The sequence below is a fragment of the Colletotrichum chrysophilum genome (genome assembly GCF_026319265.1).
Source record: "Colletotrichum chrysophilum strain AFK26 chromosome Unknown scaffold_93, whole genome shotgun sequence".
NCBI classification, from domain to species: domain Eukaryota; kingdom Fungi; phylum Ascomycota; class Sordariomycetes; order Glomerellales; family Glomerellaceae; genus Colletotrichum; species Colletotrichum chrysophilum.
This window is the reverse complement of record NW_026517380.1, coordinates 63,819-81,752: the sequence shown is the minus strand read 5'-3', so window position 1 is coordinate 81,752 and position 17,934 is coordinate 63,819. Positions and strand designations below refer to the sequence as shown.

General features: G+C 54.5%; 5 protein-coding genes and 1 non-coding gene across 6 annotated transcripts; 3 read left to right on the top strand and 3 right to left on the bottom strand.

Annotated features, from left to right (window-relative positions):
• Window positions 1–136: 136 nt before the first annotated feature.
• Window positions 137–981, top strand: COL26b_009558 (uncharacterized protein; the record flags this gene model as incomplete). The annotated part of the gene is made up of 2 exons (XM_053182283.1): window positions 137–916; window positions 967–981. The coding sequence occupies 2 exons, from the start codon at window positions 137–139 to the stop codon at window positions 979–981; spliced, it is 795 nt and encodes a 264-aa protein (XP_053033766.1).
• Window positions 982–1,214: 233 nt separating this feature from the next.
• On the bottom strand, window positions 1,215–3,775 carry COL26b_009557 (uncharacterized protein; the record flags this gene model as incomplete). The annotated part of the gene is made up of 6 exons (XM_053182282.1): window positions 1,215–1,804; window positions 2,108–2,335; window positions 2,386–2,594; window positions 2,669–3,090; window positions 3,156–3,626; window positions 3,692–3,775. 6 exons carry the CDS (start codon window positions 3,773–3,775, stop codon window positions 1,215–1,217), a joined length of 2,004 nt encoding a protein of 667 aa, XP_053033765.1.
• Window positions 3,776–6,578: 2,803 nt separating this feature from the next.
• COL26b_009556 (uncharacterized protein) lies at window positions 6,579–8,185 on the bottom strand (the record flags this gene model as incomplete). The annotated part of the gene is made up of 4 exons (XM_053182281.1): window positions 6,579–6,586; window positions 6,627–7,219; window positions 7,280–7,667; window positions 7,876–8,185. 4 exons carry the CDS (start codon window positions 8,183–8,185, stop codon window positions 6,579–6,581), a joined length of 1,299 nt encoding a protein of 432 aa, XP_053033764.1.
• A 4,315-nt stretch (window positions 8,186–12,500) lies between these two features.
• On the top strand, window positions 12,501–13,557 carry COL26b_009555 (uncharacterized protein; the record flags this gene model as incomplete). Its single annotated transcript, XM_053182280.1, has 3 exons — window positions 12,501–13,196; window positions 13,252–13,332; window positions 13,450–13,557. The coding sequence occupies 3 exons, from the start codon at window positions 12,501–12,503 to the stop codon at window positions 13,555–13,557; spliced, it is 885 nt and encodes a 294-aa protein (XP_053033763.1).
• A 1,063-nt stretch (window positions 13,558–14,620) lies between these two features.
• Window positions 14,621–17,143, top strand: COL26b_009554 (uncharacterized protein; the record flags this gene model as incomplete). The annotated part of the gene is made up of 5 exons (XM_053182279.1): window positions 14,621–14,747; window positions 14,810–15,117; window positions 15,172–15,600; window positions 15,658–16,378; window positions 16,431–17,143. The coding sequence occupies 5 exons, from the start codon at window positions 14,621–14,623 to the stop codon at window positions 17,141–17,143; spliced, it is 2,298 nt and encodes a 765-aa protein (XP_053033762.1).
• A 688-nt stretch (window positions 17,144–17,831) lies between these two features.
• COL26b_009553 lies at window positions 17,832–17,919 on the bottom strand. Its single transcript has one exon. It is a non-coding gene; the product is annotated as a tRNA-Gly (tRNA).
• Window positions 17,920–17,934: the final 15 nt, after the last annotated feature.

Here is a 17,934-nt window from a genome sequence, read left to right as displayed (position 1 = left end):
CGCTGACATCATCGAACAGATGAGGCGCATATCTCAGTTTACTTCACCCACGACTTCAACCATCGTTCATCAACCATTGTCACTGTTCGCAAACATTTCACAGAAAGAACACAAGCTTGAAATCAAATCCGACAAAATGGCAAACACGTCGTCCGCATATCCCAACCCCCTCTCCTTCGCCTCCTGCTCCATCGGCACTTCCAACCACACCCTCCCCCAAAAGCTCCACGCCATCGCCGGCGGCGGCTTTTCTGGCATCGAGCTCTCCTTCCCGGACCTCCAATCCTTCGCTCAAACGCACCTGCACAAACAAATCGCCGACGACGACTACCCCGCCCTCTGCGAAGCCGGCACCGCCGTCCGCACGCTCTGCGCGCAGCTCAACCTGCAAATCATGGTTCTCCAGCCTTTTGCCAACTTCGAAGGCTGGCCGCGCGGGAGCAAAGAACGTGAGGAGGCGTTCAAACGCGCCAGGGGCTGGACGGAGATCATGAGCGCCGTGGGGACGGATATGTTGCAGGTTGGATCGTCGGATTCGCCCGCCATCAAGGACGCGCAGGAGGAAGATGTGATCGCTGATTTGCGCGAGTTGGCGGACTTGCTAGGGAGCAGGGGGTTCAAGGTCGCGTACGAGAACTGGTGCTGGGCGACCCGCTCCCCGGGGTGGCGCGACGTGTGGGAGGTCGTGAGTCGCGTGGAGAGGGCGAACGTCGGGCTATGTCTGGACACGTTCCAGTCTGCGGGCGGGGAGTGGGGGGATCCGACGACGGCGTCGGGGCGCGTTGAGGCTGCCGGCGCGGAGGAGGGCTGGGAGAGGAGCCTGCGGGAGTTGACGGAGACTGTGCCGAAGGAGAAGATCTTCTTTTTGCAGATTAGTGATGCGTATAAGGTCAGCCCGCCGCTGGAGGCGCGGGTGGTGGGCGAGGAGGGGCTGAGGCCTAGGGGACGGTGGAGCCATGATTATAGACCGTTGCCGTATGACGGGGGCTATCTGCCGATTGTGCCGTTCCTGGAGGCGGTGATGAGGACGGGTTTCACGGGGTGGTTGTCGGTGGAGGTGTTTGATGGGAAGTTTGGGGAGAAGTATGGGGATGATTTGGAGGGGTATGCGGTTAAGGGGCGGGAGGCGGTGGAAAGGATGCTTGGGGAGATGAAGCTTGATAAGAGGGACTGAGTGTGGTTTGTAGACTTGATTAAGACGATGTACATTATTTTCATGAGACCAGCTTCAGGGGCTCTTCCTTCTCAACCCAAGGCATAACCGTCAACTCTTTCCAAATACCCAACCACCGCCTCGCCTTCTCCTCATACTTCTCCCGCACCCCAATCTGCGGATTCGGCCTCACGACCATGTTAAAGAAATCAGACAGCCCCCGCGGCGCATACACCATCCACTCCCCATCCGCCTCCACCCGCACGCCAATCATCGCGCTCGTCGCAATCCAGCTATCGATCCCCGCCTCCACGCTCTCGTGCCGCGGACACGGCGCGCCGAACTTGGCCTCGTACCACAGATGCACCCGCGCCTGGTTCCGGATCTCGACTTCAGCGGGGATGTCGGCGAAGAGCGCCCGTCCGCGCTGGATGGCCGCGTCCTCGGCTTCCCAGGAGAGGTCTGTGTCGTCGAAGTAGACGAGGTCGTAGTCGTGGATGCCGGTGGCGGGCGGGAGGCCGCTCATGTGGTTCCAGATTGTTTGGGAGACGGCGCCGGCGGCGAGGTACCAGTTCGGCAGGTTGAGGGCTGCGGCGCGGGCGAGGACGGTGGTGAGGGTTGTGTTTGTGGAGAGGATTGCGCGGAGGTGGACTAGTTGGGATTTTAAGGGTAGGCGCGCGGGGTTGAGGGGGGTCATCTTGGGGAGTCTGTTGGTGGGCGGGATGGGTTGTGATGTGAAGCTTTTGGTGTTAAGGTAGAGCGATGAATCACACAATTCCGGATTTGAGAAAGTAGCCAATGCGAGCCGGTGATTTCCTGCGGAGCCCGCTTTTCTCCGTTCCACGACATACAACTTCTTCTCACAGCTCAAGACCAAGATATGCTGACTCGTCCCGAGTTCCATCTACAAAAGCTTCCAATACCCCGTACACAGCCCCTTGCTCGTAAACATACCCGCCGGATCAACCGCGCGCTGCACTGTCCTCAGCCGGGCCAGGTTCTCCTCGCCATACGAGCCCAGCACGTCCTGCCTGCTGCGGAACGCGTGATTCATGTAGCGGTACGGCACGAAGACGCCCAGCTCGCGGGACGCGGCCTCTGTCTTCGCGAGCCAGGCGTCCGCGAAGGCGTACATTGCCGCGTCGTCGGTGGCGTTGGCCCAGGCGATGGTGATGAGGTTCTCTGCATGGCAATGTTAGACATGGGCACAGTGAGGGAGGAAGGCCGCGTACCGAGGATGGCCTTGTCGCCGGATAGACCGAGGGCATTGCCACCGCGCTCTTTGGCGATGCGCAGCGCGGAGAACGTGATGGGTTGCGAGTCCATGCCGGCGGTGAGGCCGCTTACGTTCTGTACTTTGAGGACCTCGGTTTTGAAGATTGAGGCGGCGCGTTGGAGCATTGCTGGGGAGGAGTGCCAGCTTAGAGAGACGAAGATGTGTCTACGGCGAGGCGAGGCAGCTAAATCAGTCTCGAGCTCGTCATGGTGAGATGCATCAGCCAGGGAGAAACATACCGAACGCCATAAGCAACATCACTCGCAAAATTAGGCGACGTCAAATTCCCCGTCCTCGACAAATACGGTACCGCGTTCAGCCCATTATACGCCGCCGGGGACGCCGTCGCGTTGAGGTACCGCTGCTGCACCGTGTACACGAACTCGCCCGTCGCGGGCGCGATGCGGTAGTCGGTGTAGAAATTCACGTTCGGGTCGGCGCTGGACGCAGTGACTAGCTTGTCGAGCTCCTCGGTCACCGCGGCCGTCTGGTTGTCGGCGAACCGCGTCGTGGCGGCCCAGATGGGCGTCTCCGGGACCGCGCGGAGCTTGAAGGCGGTGACGATGCCGAAGTTGTTGCCGCCGCCGCCGCGGAGGGCCCAGTAGAGGTCGGGGTTGGTGGTGGGACAGGCGGTGGTGATGGTGCCGTTGGCGAGGACGATCTGGTTTTTGTTAATGATCAAGAATCGTTGTGGGAACATGTCGGGTATGTCAGAGTCTGTCGCACCTCGTACTCGAGCACATTGTCCATTGCAAAGCCGAGCTTGCCGCCGAGATCGCCCTGTCCGCCGCCCAGGAGAAAGCCGCCGAGCCCGATGGAGCTGACTCTCCCGACAGGAAAAGATAAGTTCAGGCTAGAGAGTGCGGTCAGGGTGCTCCCGAGGTTATGCCCCGCGCCGAGCGTCACGACCATCTTGTCATCCTCGTCCGGCACGACCTTGCGCATGCGCGCGGTGTCGATGGTCACGCCGCCGGGGGCGTTGGAGTCGTTGACCTCGCGCGAGTGGCCGCCGCCCTTGATGGCAAAGGGGCACGCGTTCGTGATCACGATGGCGAGCGCCTTGGCTACGTCTTCCGGGGCGGAGGGCTCTACGCGGCAGATTTGGCCGGCGAGTTGCTGCTTCTGGTCCCAGAACTGCGTGGTGTCGTTTCGCGGGTAGAAAAGCGCAGTGCCGAAGGTCGAGGAGAGCTCGGCGCACTGGGATAGGCGTGGAGGTGTCAGTTTTGCGGGATCTGAGGTCTAAGGGATGAGGGAGAGGTTACGCTTTGTTGACATGGTGCAGCGGCAGCCTCGCCGGGGGAGGCAAGGACGGCGAGGGCGAGTTGAGCGATCGAGTTCGCCTTCATGATGGAGGTTGCTTGGGTGTGTAGAGCGTTCTATCCATCTGGTTATGGCCAAGAACCCAGCGTGTTTTATAGTTTGCAATGACCATTTCCGGTCCTTCACTTCTTTTTTGATCGCTCATAACAAGGTCTGAAAAAGGCAGTTGACAACTCGACGTATAGGGGCGGGGCTGCATTGCGCTTCATCTCGGCGTGGATCTCGCTCGATGACACTGTCAGCCGGGTGCATCTCTCGGGGTTTCCATCATGACGTTGTAAAAGCTTTGAGTTTTCTCTATGGTATGTTTCACAGTCTGCATTGAACTCTCAAGAAGGCAGGCCACATTATATGGCCTGGAAATATCCTGGAAATGTAGTATTGGTCCCTCAGTCCGGCGTGGGCACCGCGGAACCCGTGTCAGCCGGTTGCATTGTTCGGATTTACACACCATGGAGATAAGGCGTTGTGATGACTGCCGCCAAGACGAAGCGAAGATGAGTTGTCGGCAATTGGCCCGCTTCGTCTGAAGTCAGATGTGACAGTATATTGATATAGAGAACATTTCGACGGTATGGTATGTTGCGGAACGCCTCCGATTGCTGGAGGACTCTTCAAAATGGCAAGATGGCCACTATTCAGTCAACTGCCACTCCATGTTGCGGCAAGCATATCTCATCCCTCATGGAACGATTATCATGTCTTGTTTATCGAGTCAAACTAGATTGAACATTTTCCCATACAGCCACCGAGAGCCCACTACCCTAACACAACTTTTGATCGCCCAGAGCTCCTAGATCTATTTCTTTCGGGCCAGAAATTTGAAATCTTCATCCTCCAACACACCAATTGTAAAGTGCTTGCTTTCATCTGTCTCATCTTGGAACCAGCCCAGGTGAAAACCAAGGTGGGGAAACATTCCATGCAGCTCGTCTGTCGAAAGTAGCTCGGTGCCCTCCGGCAGGTGTGACAACGCGTTTGAGTCTCGCAGCAAGCTGGCCAGAGCGGCGAAACTGTTGAAGCCATCTGGAGCGAGGCCCTTCACGTCCATGGATAGCGCCCGCCCCTTTAAAAAACCCCACCATCGAAGGGCAGCGGAAAGCAGACCCCACAGGTTAAACAGTACGACTGAGCTTAGGATGCCAATAAGAACGTAGGTGGCCGTCGCGTCCTGTATAAGACGATAGTCTCCCTCACCGAAAATAGTTGCTTCCACCGCCGGGAGGCCCTCGATCGGGGGAGGGCCAGTCTTTGAACTGACGTTGATATCTAATCGATTCTCGATATTCGCCAGCTGTGCGCTAATAAAGGCCACGTTTCCGCGCAGTCCGTTTAGTATTTCCCCCTCTTTCGATGGGTTTCCAAGGTCTTCATAGGTAAACTTTCCATACGGTTGCATCAAAACTCCGTACTCGTTCCTGAGAGAAACCCATTTCTCATGTAAAACTATATCTGGAAAAACGAGCGAACTCGTTATCTCGAAGGGATAGCTCCATGGCTTTCTTGTGGCCTTATCAGGCTGTGGAGGATTTTCCGGGTCTATGGTAAGGACCCCGTTAATGGGAACAAGTTGCACCTTCGTTGTCACCTCCGTCCACTCATAAGTACAAGAGTATATAGATATAGAATCAGAAACATGGGTTCCATCGGAGTATGCTCCCCAGAGGTAGGTTTCGTGTCTCTTGGTTACAAAGTCGAACTCGCTGGATTTACGACCAAGGTGACATGGAAAAGTCACATCTGCTGTCAAAAAAGTTCCGATATACATTTTACCTTCGGGTTTCGTGTCTTTGGGGGTAAGGATAACGTCTCTTGTTTGGACTTCAGTGCCGTTCGAGCAGGTGTATGGTCGAGAGACAATAAACTTTTCCCGAGCCTCAGACACCACTCTGTAGTCGTTCCCCAAAAGCTTCCTACATGTGGAATGAAGCTGCGCGGCTAGCGTCGTGATATTTACCGACAACGTGCGGGACAATTCCATGTCTTGCATTCTTCCCAGGGCGGGGAAAAGTAGATCGTAGTAGGTATTCAGGGGATAGTTGAGGCTGGTTTCCCTTTGACGCATGAGAAGACTGCTCAATGACTGTCGTGTGGTGGCATTTACGGACGGGATCTCAACTGGTCGAGAGCCAAACCAAGTTTCCTGTTGGAAAAGAACAGGTTCTTGGTGAGGGGGTGTGTGTTTCCCGTCAAACAGAACGGATGTGAATGTGGTTAAGAGTCCGCAGGCCAGTGCGACAAGCTGTGACATGGTGACGGTATAACACTTCAGGCGGATGGATCGATATAGCGCTCGAATACCAACCATATCCAGAAGTGAAGAGTCTATCTCTTTACTACTGCACGTCCTGGTGGATAAATTCCAAAAGGTGTATAATGATCGGTATGCCGTATTGCAGGAGCTCATATATAGAGATATACCGAGCATTGTCAAGGCTGGAACCGACGTCCACAAGAGGTGCGTGTAGCCTTCCTTGTCTACGCTAGCTAGCCCGTCAAACGAAGCCGAAATACTCTGGGTTACGGCTAGACCAGCAACGACACCAATGATGACTGCTCCAGATAGAGCTTGAAATGAACGTCTCACAGTCAGAGGTGAGTACTTGCATTGGCTCCAGTCCACGGAAGTTTTCTCGGAAGCGAGGAGTGTAACTTGATCGAGAAGTACCGCATGTTCACGGAAAAAGAGCATGCTTCCGAAAATGGTTGCTGGATCCCGCCGCCAAGTCGACGTATTTCTAAAACGGCCGTAGCACAGAATGGTGGAAAGGACGGCGGCAGCAATAATAGCGAACAGAACCGCCATTGACAAGCAAATCCACCTGTTCACTACCAGCCTATTAACGGTAGATATCCTAGTTCCCATGGCTTCTACACCACCCTTTTCCCGGATGATATAGTGGCCAAGAAATGGGATCATGACCTGCACCACCTTCTTAGTTGAATTGAGCAGAATATCGTTCTCGTACAAAGAAGAGTCGGATGTGTTAGCAGCGCCATCCCTGAGCCAGTCCAAACTAACCGGATCATCGACATGCTCGGTGGTCTCCGGATCGTAGCCGTTGACGGAGAATATGTGTGGAGTTGCTTTGCTAACCAAGTCCCACGGGTTGGCGGCAATTGGTGTCTTTTCCTCGTTCGAGATCAAAGTGACGTTGGGACTAATACCGTCATCCGAAACCTCCACTTTTGACAACCATGCAGCAGAGGTACAGATCACAGCGGCAGCTTTGCCAATGACAGGCCATGGAGGACTCGAAGAGTTCTTGACCAATGATCCGAGCTGCGCCGCGTAGTAAACGAACTGCTTGTTCTTTTGCGGGAGGCTCGAACACGATCTCTCTGGCGAGAGCTCATTGTCGATCATCCACTGGCCCGACTTCCTCGGTCGTGGTGGGGGATTCCACTCGTACTCCACCGAGATGGCCTTGTCGCACCCTTCGAAGTATAGCTCGACGTCGAAAGTGTACCTGTAGATTCCAGGCTAACTTTTTTCCTCACGCTTTATATTGGCAGAGTAGTTTTTCAACTCCAGACACTGTACTTCCGCGAAAAGACCGTCAACCACGGCTTTCAGCGGTTCTCGGACAGTACCCCGAGAGCCGTCAGACTTATCTCCCCGGGATCTAAAGGTTTGGTAGGCGAGTTCGTCGTTGACACCGAAGGGATAAGCCATGTCGAAGTCCCGGATCGCGCGCACGTTGTAGAACGCGCTTGTTTCCTGCGGGATCTCGCTTGCGTTGGCATACTTTTCGGTGTCGAAGGAGTCCAGCGTCTGGATGCTGACATCGTACTCAGCACGAACGGTAGCCAGGCTAAACAAGCCGGGGGCTAGTGCAATCTGGGCCGTAAGGATAATCGACGTGACGATGACGAGCGAGAGAAGATGATGCTCCTGCTTAATTGACTGAATGAAGACTTTGGGCAATAACATCGACGTATAGTCAAGCGTTGCCTTAGTTTTGTTCAGTGTCAGGCCGCTGGAATGTAAGGCGATCCATGGCATGGACTTGTAGCTCTACCCTTGCCCAGAATGCGGCGATGATAGTAATTACTGCATTGCGCGACGTTAGAACAAGTCCACGCCGCCTTTGAAACTGACTCATGAGAGGGTGGAGGGGCTCACCAGCTGTTGGGCCAAACCGCCATATGTACACGAAGCTCTGTCGAGCTGCGACGACTCCATCGTGGCGCTGGGAGTACCAGAGGAGGAGAGATAGAACCAACGCAAAGACCACGAATAGGGTTGCGAAAGATACGAGAACAATGGGTCTTAGCCATTTGGGCTGCCAAATCGCCGTCGCAGCCGTTTCGGACTTTGCCTCGTCCACTCTATCAAGCTCTTCACTGACCATGGATTCGGTTCCGATGACACTAGTCGAGTCTGTCGGCTGCGGCGACGTCTCAGGCTCGGGTGGAGGCAAAAAGTCGTTCATGAGGTGGTCGTGTGCTGGCGCGCTAGCCTGGCCGTGGTGACGAGGGCTTTCACGAAGGCGGGCGGAAGCTTTGCGCATCTTCGGGACTGGATGTTCAGATCTTTGGTGTTTGGAAAAGACTAGTAGAAAACCAGTCTCAAAACGTTGTAGGAGGCAGCTCTTGGTTTCGTCGGATAATGCTCTTTCCACGGATGACGCTTCTCTCTCAAGTTGATCCGGCCAGTCAGTCCTCGGGCAACTGTGCGTTCTAAGGGCCTGCTTTTGTGCGATCTTCCGGCGAAGTATGTGAGCTCGCTGCCTAAATTAAAAACCTCCAAAATGCAAAATCACTGGCGTTTGTGACTGGCGGTGCTCTCAGACTGGCTCCCGATTTGGCCGTCTGGTGCCTCAAGAATGCCGCCAAGGGTGACACGAGTGAGCTGGACAGCCCCCTACCGGACCCCCCGGGAGCCTTGCACTGAGGTCCACTTGTACGAGTGAACGGCAACTCTTATTGGAATACTTTAATGTCAAGTTCAGTCTCACCACACCCTTAACACACTGTGCCACCTGGAGCTGAAATTCACCTTTTCAATCTGAGTGCTTGAAATTCACCCTCTTCCAGCCTCACTCTCGACTCTCCCAAATAGTCACTTTGTCGAAGCTAACCACCTACAACTTGAGAAGATTACATTATCCACATCCATCTTTCTGAAACAGCACAGGTAAGAATCAAGAATTAGCCCTTTTGGAGAAAACGTGGGGAGACTACATGTACTTGCCGTCATCCAGCGCTCGAGGAGGGCGGCTCTGAAGGCCATGGGTTAGGCAACTGCAATACAAGACGGTGGCCTCTCTGCGATCTTCTATCCTGTGAGTAGATAAAAGCTGGTTAATGAAGTAGGTCGTAGGCGAGGATCACGGTCAATATTGACGTCCAAGTCGAACAAAGCTTCAGGCCGCAGGAGAAGCTCTAGGGAAGGTTTTCGTATCAGAATGGTGCTTTGAAGCAACCTACACCGGATCGTCGATCTCACTCCTCCATTCTTCTCGGTTAATTTCTTCGCCCAGCTTCGAAGTGCAGTTGCGATTGGTTAGGATCACCAATCAGTACAGTGCGGCCTGATGCCGCTGTGTGAACTCCTACCGGTGCGACAGCACTGCCGCACCCCTCCAGTCAGTACGGCAACTGTTTCGCTAACACGCGGAGAGGCTTATTCTCCTATGTCGTGACAGAGGGCCTAATCAGAATTAACAGCTTTTTCTCTCAGTACAGCTTGATGAATGAATCTGTTTTGCTACGAGAATGACAAAGCTGAGTGCCCCTTCCCCTCTAGGGCGCGACGAGGTCGTGGCGATGGAGAGAATAGCCCAAGAGCATTGCTAGTGCTTCTTGGGGCGTAAGATGAGGTCAAGCTTGTAAGTTTGTTCATTCCATCGAAGGATTAGAACCATAGAACAATATCAAGAATGAAACCGGCGACCCCATACGGGTCAACCCCGGACAAGCTCACATCAATCTTCTAACGTCGTAGCGCACCGGTTCACCGATCTCGGTCTCCGGCGTCCGTCATCTCCACTCGTACACGACCCCGTCTCGGGGTAGCCGGTATTTTGACGGGGGGAAATCGGGACGGTGTTCATCCAGTCGAATGGTCTATCGGAACCGACAGGGAACTCCTCAATGCCCTGATTTTCGCGTCGTTGCCTTGTGGTTTCTGCTGAGATCACATCAGTTTTCTTATTGCGTGATTGTTCGCGCCATCAGGCCCTTGCTGTTGGGGACCGCAAATCCTCTCGGGTTTCTTTGGCCACTCGGTTCTCTTTGAGTAGAGTTGATGGCGAGCATCCGCAGCCAAAAAAGCCGCATCAAAGTACATGGGTTACGCCTTGTGTCAGACGTGAGGGTTAACCGCAGGATAATCCTGAAGCACCGACGATGATGCAGTCTCCAGTGTCTCGGTTCCCCAGCAACGGCATGTCGACGCCTCCGTCTGGCCCTCATTGCCCGAAGTCAACAACAAAACAAAGAAATGCGGTGAGATGCTAATGTTGCCATGGAAGATTGGCCGATGCATCTCGGAACTGCCGTCGTACGGCCGCGCTGCTTCACGTTGTCCTCTGGCGGCCTATTTCCCACGAGTTGGCACGGGGCAACGTTTGGCTCGCTTAGTTGGTCTAAGCGAGACAAACGAAGACAATCCCAGTCCGATATCAAAAAGCGTTCGGTCTCGCTTTTGTTGATGTTGTGAAGCCACAGTAGTAAATCCTATATCTCCTAAGTTTCTTAGGCATGTTTTATCCCCACGACCCGCTCGGCATGTCCGCACAGCACGAGTCAAGTGAAAACCACATGCCACCGCCAAATATACTGCACGATAATACGCCTTTTGCTATTGTTGCCTGTTGCAGCGGTCACTGCAACTGCAACAGCTTTCAACTCATACGACATTAATCAACGCCGCGTCGTTCTCAGACATGATCATGTAACCCTTACTAGGCTTGTATTTGTGGTGTCAGCTTGTTACCTATAAATTTAACTTCTGTCATGTTATTGGGATGAACTTTTGCTGGACTTAATCGTCTTGTTTCATACTTTTCAGGTTTCAGTTTCGGTTTTATACAGAGAGACGGGAAAGGTTGGGAGCCTGAGAAAGACATGGATAGCACAGCCTCCGTTGCAGTAGCAGGTTTATTGGCTCGTGTTATAGTTCGTTGATCGCCGCGAACCCGCAAATCACATCAAGTCCGAAAACACAGCCCTAGAGTTCTCAGAGAACGAGCTCCTTTCGATGAATATATAATGAGACGGACCGTCGTCGCTTTTGCACCTCCTGGCTTCGTAGTTATCACCATTAACTAACTCGTTTTCCTCATTTGTCTGTCGACCACAGTTTAGAAAGATTTCGAAAAAAGACCAACTCATCCATCCACCATGAAGTCTCCCGTTCTCCTGTTGCTCATCGTTTCACCCCTCGCCGTTTTTGCTTGGACTGGAGGGGTGTACGATACTGAGGACGCTTGCAAGAGCGGGTGCCCTGGAGACGTGAGTACAAACACCACCAAGCCATGGTAGGATTCATTGCTGATTCGTCGGAGTAGTGTTTGAGACAGAGTGGCACCTTTGACAGCTGCTCCGTTTCTCAGTCCAAGTAAGTGTATTTGCCCTGAGTTTTGGCATATTCGCTAGGCTAATTGGTGTTCCCAGCGTATATTGCAATTGCAACTAAAGGAATCCGTTTGAAGCAGACTGGGCAGCCGGCATGACTGCACAAATCAAGGCATCGGGCTCAAGCTGCTTTGGAGATTATGGGGTGTTTCATATGGAAACGGTTTGAGGTCCTTAGAAGCTCGATGGAAATTTATGTGTCAGATCATACCATCGATAGATGTGTTTTGTTCGATGATTTGAAACTCGCTTCCGCGGTCACATTCATCGTGCTCAAACTTCAGCTGTGAAAAATACGCTGCAAGATATTAGGCCTCCAGGTTCCTATTCATTCCTCCACAGTTGGCTTTCATCTTGCAACGAACAAGAAATGAACAGAAGTTTTAGCTCTGCATGTCCGACTGACCGTTGACTCAACATTTGTGCCGGATAGCGACCAGGTAGAAATAGCAGAAGTTGAGTCACGTCAAGCTACTTATCAAAGACTTCTCCCATCTCCCTTGATTTGTTGACGAAATTTACGTATGCTTCGGTAGAGTTGGAAAGCCTTCGACGGTGAGTGAAACGCGAAGTTTGGGTAGTCATCCTATGCGAGTTAACATCCCGAGGCCTTACTCGCAGCTTGATATGCATACTCGTTTCCCTGGGCTGTGAACATTGCAGCCTCTAATGTAGCTCTTAAAAAATGGCAATGGCTTCTTGTGTCTCATTATTCGTCTCCAAATGTTTCTATCAAGCATCCATGGATGCAAAGGGTCGAGCCAGTTTTGGTCGAGTTTGTCTTACGAAATGAACATGGGTGCGATACGACTCGCCAGAATAACAACCACAATGGCCCGATTACTGGATCTGGCTGCCACTGCCCAGATGATGTCACATAATCCGATGTTTTTTTATCACTGCTAACCATGCCAAGCCACACATCCGAGCAACAGAGGCTGAAGCATGGATCTACCAAGTGGCTCCGCCAAGAAACATGGGACGATGCGCAATGTCTCCGCCACCAGGCAGCAGCACCGCCACTTGTGACCGACTTCACTTCTTCACGATCAATTTACCAACCAACCTGATCAAATCACCCACTCGAAGCCCGCAGAGCTGCAAAAGTATTCGAGTACAAGACGTATAGTTACCTTGTCTCCATTCATCGCAGCCCGAGATTCGACAATGACCCACGAACCGCCATCCCTCTCAAACCTCATCTCCTCCTACCCTATTCTCTCCAGCCTCACCGAATATGTCTCAACCCTAGATCTCTTCCACCTCGCTCTCACAAATCGCTCCAATCACGCTTCCATCCTCGGCTCCTCCGTCATCTTCGACCGCCTCAAGCGCTCGTGTCTCTGCGACGGTCGCGGCCTAGCCCGACGCCAGAACTTCACTGGCTCACACCGCATCCACTACTGGAAGCTCAAACTCAGGCAAGAGCCCAGAATCGACTTTGACGAGCCCATTGAGGTGCGGTTGTTCAACCTCAAATGCGACGAGACCGGCGCACTGCCGTGCGTCAGGTGCGGCATCAACATTTGCGAAGAATGCAGGGACTACCCGCGCTGGCCAAACCGCTCTATCTACTCATTTGGCCGGCCGCATCTCAATGAGCCTTGTCAGTCTTACAATGTCATGTGCTTGTGCCCGCCGTGCGACGAGAAGCAGGAGCAGGAAGTCAAGGGAAGGTATTTGAATGAGAGGTGTGACTGTAATGTCTACACTCGTTGGATCTGTCTGAAATGTGCTAGAGAGTTTGACCGGGAGGCCGGTCGGTATTACAACGAGCACACCGAGTTTGAGGGGGGCTGGGCGGAGGATGATTCAGACGAGCCCATCACCAAACTATTGCACGATCATCAGCATGATCGCGCTGTGAGTCTTTTTTATTTCCATTACTTGATGGCATGATACTGATTGGTTTGAACAGTTCTGGTGCAAGTGTGGCGCGACCGTCCCTGACGAGATCGATCCCAGGTGCATGTGGTGTAAACGCCGTCACCGGCCCGAGGTAGAGTGGTGGAATGAGGCGACAGAGTTAAAGAGGGCCGGAACTTCTGGAAACCCATTCTATGTTAGTAAAACCCTCCAAACAACCGCACATATGGCTGATATGCGACTACTGCAGGACCTCGGCTACCCCAACTGGGTGACTGATGACGATGGGAAGTACCCAGCTCCCTATCCGAAGCTGGGATACGACCGACCCGGCGAGGATTCTCCTGCACCTTTGTGAATGAAGGCGATCCGGGTTTTCCGACTTGGCCATGATGAGATTTCATCACCACGGTACAGGCACACAACGTGGTTATCGGTCCGTTCCTCGCGAAACATGATGATGTGACTCCTGCCGAGGAGTGAACACCACCTCAACCTCGCGCGATTCTTAGTCGCTGACCAATACCCAACATCAATTCAACGAAGGCGAAAATCTAGACCGACACTTTCCTACCAGGGCCACTCCCAAAGGAGCGGATATACCCTCATCGCAACCCTAGAGCGGTCAACTTAACCACCCAGCTCCATCAACCCCGCTCCCCCATCGCCGATGCCAGCTTAAATGACTCCGAATCCAGGCTTCTCTGCAGCCTCGGGCCAACGACGAGCAAACAGCCCATCTTTGCCGAAGTATTTCCCGTCGTAATCCCAGTCACCAACCAACACCAGCCCACCAATCTTACGACCTTCCCCGCACTCCCACATCACGGCATCACCTCGACTCACGCCAACAGACATGCGATATTCCCCGGACAGTCCACTCAACTACCCCTGTTGCCTTCCCCACGATTCCCCGCGTGCTCTGCCAGTATGGTTATTCTGCAGAATGCACCCAGAATACCGCCGAAGAGCCTCCATGGGCATCCCAGGGCCAAAAGAAGCGTTGCTGGCCCCCCCTCCCCCGCACCGTTCGGATGACACCTACCCCACAAACTACTACCGGATTGACAGACTACTAACGAAAAGCCTGGTCCTAGTGGCCGGCTTCGCAGGCTCGCAGCCTCGATGATCTCATCCCCTCGGATTCCAGTGCTGGAATTGGGAACCTCGCGGTGGGACTTTGGGGAAAATTGGCTGTGATCATGGGACTGGGTGGGTTCTGGAGAAGGGCCGACGGCGTATGCGCCTAGAGAATTGAAGTTGCAGCGGAGCGGGGGACTAGAGGGCGGCCGTTCGTTGAGTCTTCTCCCGAACCGAGCCATGGGAAATAGTAATAAGTAGCTGGGATTCTCGAGAATTTGGTGCAGTTGGCTCAAGCAGCGCACTCTTCCAGGTCAAGCCATTGAGTTCTCCTCGTCATCATGGTGAACGCCGTGCTTACAACCGTCGTGGCGGCCCTCGGGGGTCTTCGACTCTGCGCCGCCCAGAGCGAGTACACGAACGAGACAGACCCTTACTACGGCCAGAGCCCTCCTGTCTATCCCACTCGTGAGTGATCATCTTCTCCTCGACCTTCAAGAAAGGCAAGTTCCTGTGCTAAGACCACGTAGCCGTGGGAAATGGTACTACGAATGATGCCTGGGCGTTGGCCTACCAGCGCGCAAAGGCCCTCACTACGCAGATGACCGTTGAGGAGCTCGCCAACTTCACCCATGGTTGGACGGGTCTCTGTACGGGCAACACCGGTTCGATCCCCCGTCTCGGCATCGAGCCTCTGTGCCTTCAAGACGGACCGGACGGCGTGCGCGCGCAGGAGTTCGTCTCTGCTTTCCCAGCTGGCATCCATCTCGGCGCCGCGTTCGACCGCAACCTATCCTACCAATACGGCGAGGCCCTCGGTGCCGAGTATCGCGGCAAGGTAAGAACACCAACATCCCAATCAAAGACACAGACCCATTGACGAGCATCTCAGGGCATCAATGTCGGTCTCGGCCCCGTCGGCGGGCCCCTCGGCCGCATCGCCCGCGGCGGGCGAAACTGGGAAGGCACAAGCAACGACCCGTACCTCGCCTCCATCAGCGTCGGCGAAATCACCAAGGGTATGCAAGACGCCGGCACCATCGCGTGCCCAAAGCACTGGATCCTCAACGAGCAGGAGTACCGCCGCAACCCAGAGACGGGGCTCGGCGAGGCCGTGAGCTCCAATGTCGACGACCGCACACTGCACGAACTCTACGTGTTCCCCTTCATGGACGCCATCCGCGAGGGCGCGGCGTCGGTGATGTGCTCGTACCAGCGGTCCAACAACTCGTACGGCTGCCAGAACTCGAAGCTGATTAACGGCGTGTTGAAGGGCGAGCTTGGGTTTGAAGGCTTCTTGGTGTCTGATTGGGGCGCGCAGGTAAGTCCTTATCTGTCTTCTGGGAGAGTTGTAGATCGTGTGCTGATGGTGTTGTAGCATTCCGGCGTAGCGAGCGCGAACGCAGGCTTGGACCTCGTGATGCCCAGCGAAGGCTTCTGGGGCGCTTCCCTCGTCGAAGCCGTCAACAATGGCAGCGTCGCACATGAGAGAATCGAGGACATGGCCACTCGCATCTTGGCTGCGTGGTACTACACAGGCCAAGACGGCGCGGACTACCCCGCGGTCGGAGTCTACTCCAACCTGCAGAAGCACGCACCCGTGGACGTGCAGAACGGACACAAGGCCCTCATCCGCGAGATCGGTGCCGCCGGAACTGTGCTCGTCAAGAACGTGAACGGCACTCTTCCCCTGAAGAGCCCCAAGTTCCTGACCGTCTATGGCTACGACGCCGCCCTGCCCCCGAGCCCGTGGGCCAGCACCAGCTACGGCCCTGGCTTCGGCACCGACGAGATCAACACGTACAATGGAACCATCATTGCCGGCGGCGGTTCGGGTATCACTACCCCGCCGTATGTGATCAGCCCCTTCCAGGCCATCCAGGACCGCGTCATTGCGGATGGGGGTATTGTCAAGTGGGACTTTTACTCTGAGAACCCAAGCCCGGCGTACGTCAACACGGAGGCATGCTTTGTGTTTATCAATGCGTGGGCATCCGAGGGATACGACCGTCCTAGCCTGAAGGACGACTTCAGCGACAACCTCGTCAACAATGTCGCGGCAAACTGCCCCAACACCATTGTCGTGCTTCACTCGGCCGGTAAGCCCCCCTTTAACAAAATTACTCATCGAACATGACTAACACCAACCAGGAACCAGAGTCATCGACGCCTGGGTCGACCACCCCAACGTCACAGCCGTCCTCTTCGCCGGCCTGCCCGGCCAAGAATCCGGCAACTCCCTCGTCGACATCCTCTACGGCGACGTCAACCCCAGCGGCCGCCTGCCCTACACCGTCGCGCACGCCGAGAAAGACTTCGGCGCCCTGCTCAACTCCAGCGCCGAGACCGGTCCCTTCCCGCAGGACGACTTCACCGAGGGCCTCTTCATCGACTACCGCGCCTTCGACAAGGACGACATCGCCCCCCGCTACGAGTTCGGCTTCGGGCTGTCGTATACCACCTTCGCCTACTCCGCCCTCGCCTCCGCCCCCGTCGGCAGTCCCGTCGCCGGCCTCCCGGACGCGGGCGTCGCGACCGTGCAGGGCGGCCACCCGCAGCTGTGGGAGGAGGTGTACTCTGTGACCGCGCAGGTGCAGAACACGGGCGATGTGGCCGGCCATGAGGTCGCGCAGCTGTACGTGGGCATTCCCGTTGAAGGCACGCCGATTAGGCAGCTCCGCGGGTTTGAGAGGGTGTACCTCGAGGCTGGCGCGAGCGCGACGGTGGAGTTCAAGTTGGTGAGAAGGGATCTGAGTTTCTGGGACGTTGTTGCGCAGCAGTGGCGGTTGCCCGAGGGAGAGTTTGACGTGTGGGTTGGCGCGAGTAGTCGCGATTTGAGGCTGAATGGCACTTTTACTATTTAGAAGGAGAGATAATACGTAATTGTAAGCTGGATGGTAAGGTGAAGGGGTGGTAGTTTAGCTTTTGAATAGCTCATGATATTGATGATCACCCTGATGTCAAGTGCGCACATGACGCTTTTCTCTGTCAATTGCTGGGCTTAGAACTCTTCCAACTGAATAATTTTAAGATGAATGCTGAGTAGGTCACGTTGCTTTACATCTACCATGAAGTAGCGGAAGGTTCGTTTTACGGTTCTCTTCCCGTCTACAATGTTGTCGTCGTCGTTGTCGTCGGTGTCCCTCATCACCCATTCCATTATATGCTGTCATTTTCTCTGCCGCTGTCTCCTGTTGTTGGCCATCATCGTCCCTCGTCATTGTCTCTTCTACTCATTTATCATCATCGTCCTTCGCCGCTCCGCGTCGTCGTGAGTCATCCCTAGATGGTGGCGCTCGTCTCCGTCATTATTATCATCATTGTCAATATTGCTCTAGCGGGGCAGTGTTCTACTTTTGGAAGGCACCAGCCAGTAGGCAATGGCCGACTCAAAATTTAGAGCTTTCCAAATCAATCGGACCGTCGGGTGACTGTCTTTCTCCGTGGGCGGCCGCGTCACACCTCCAATCACCACCCACACCCACATGCAACCCCCAGCACTCAACAACTCATCAACAAACAATACAGCAAAACCAAAAGGGCAAAAGGAAATGCATCCTCGGGGAGTCGAACCCCGGTCCCCAGCTATCAGATTCTCTCGAATGGAAGGCTGGGATGATAACCGCTACACTAAGAATGCTTGGTTGTGGACCGA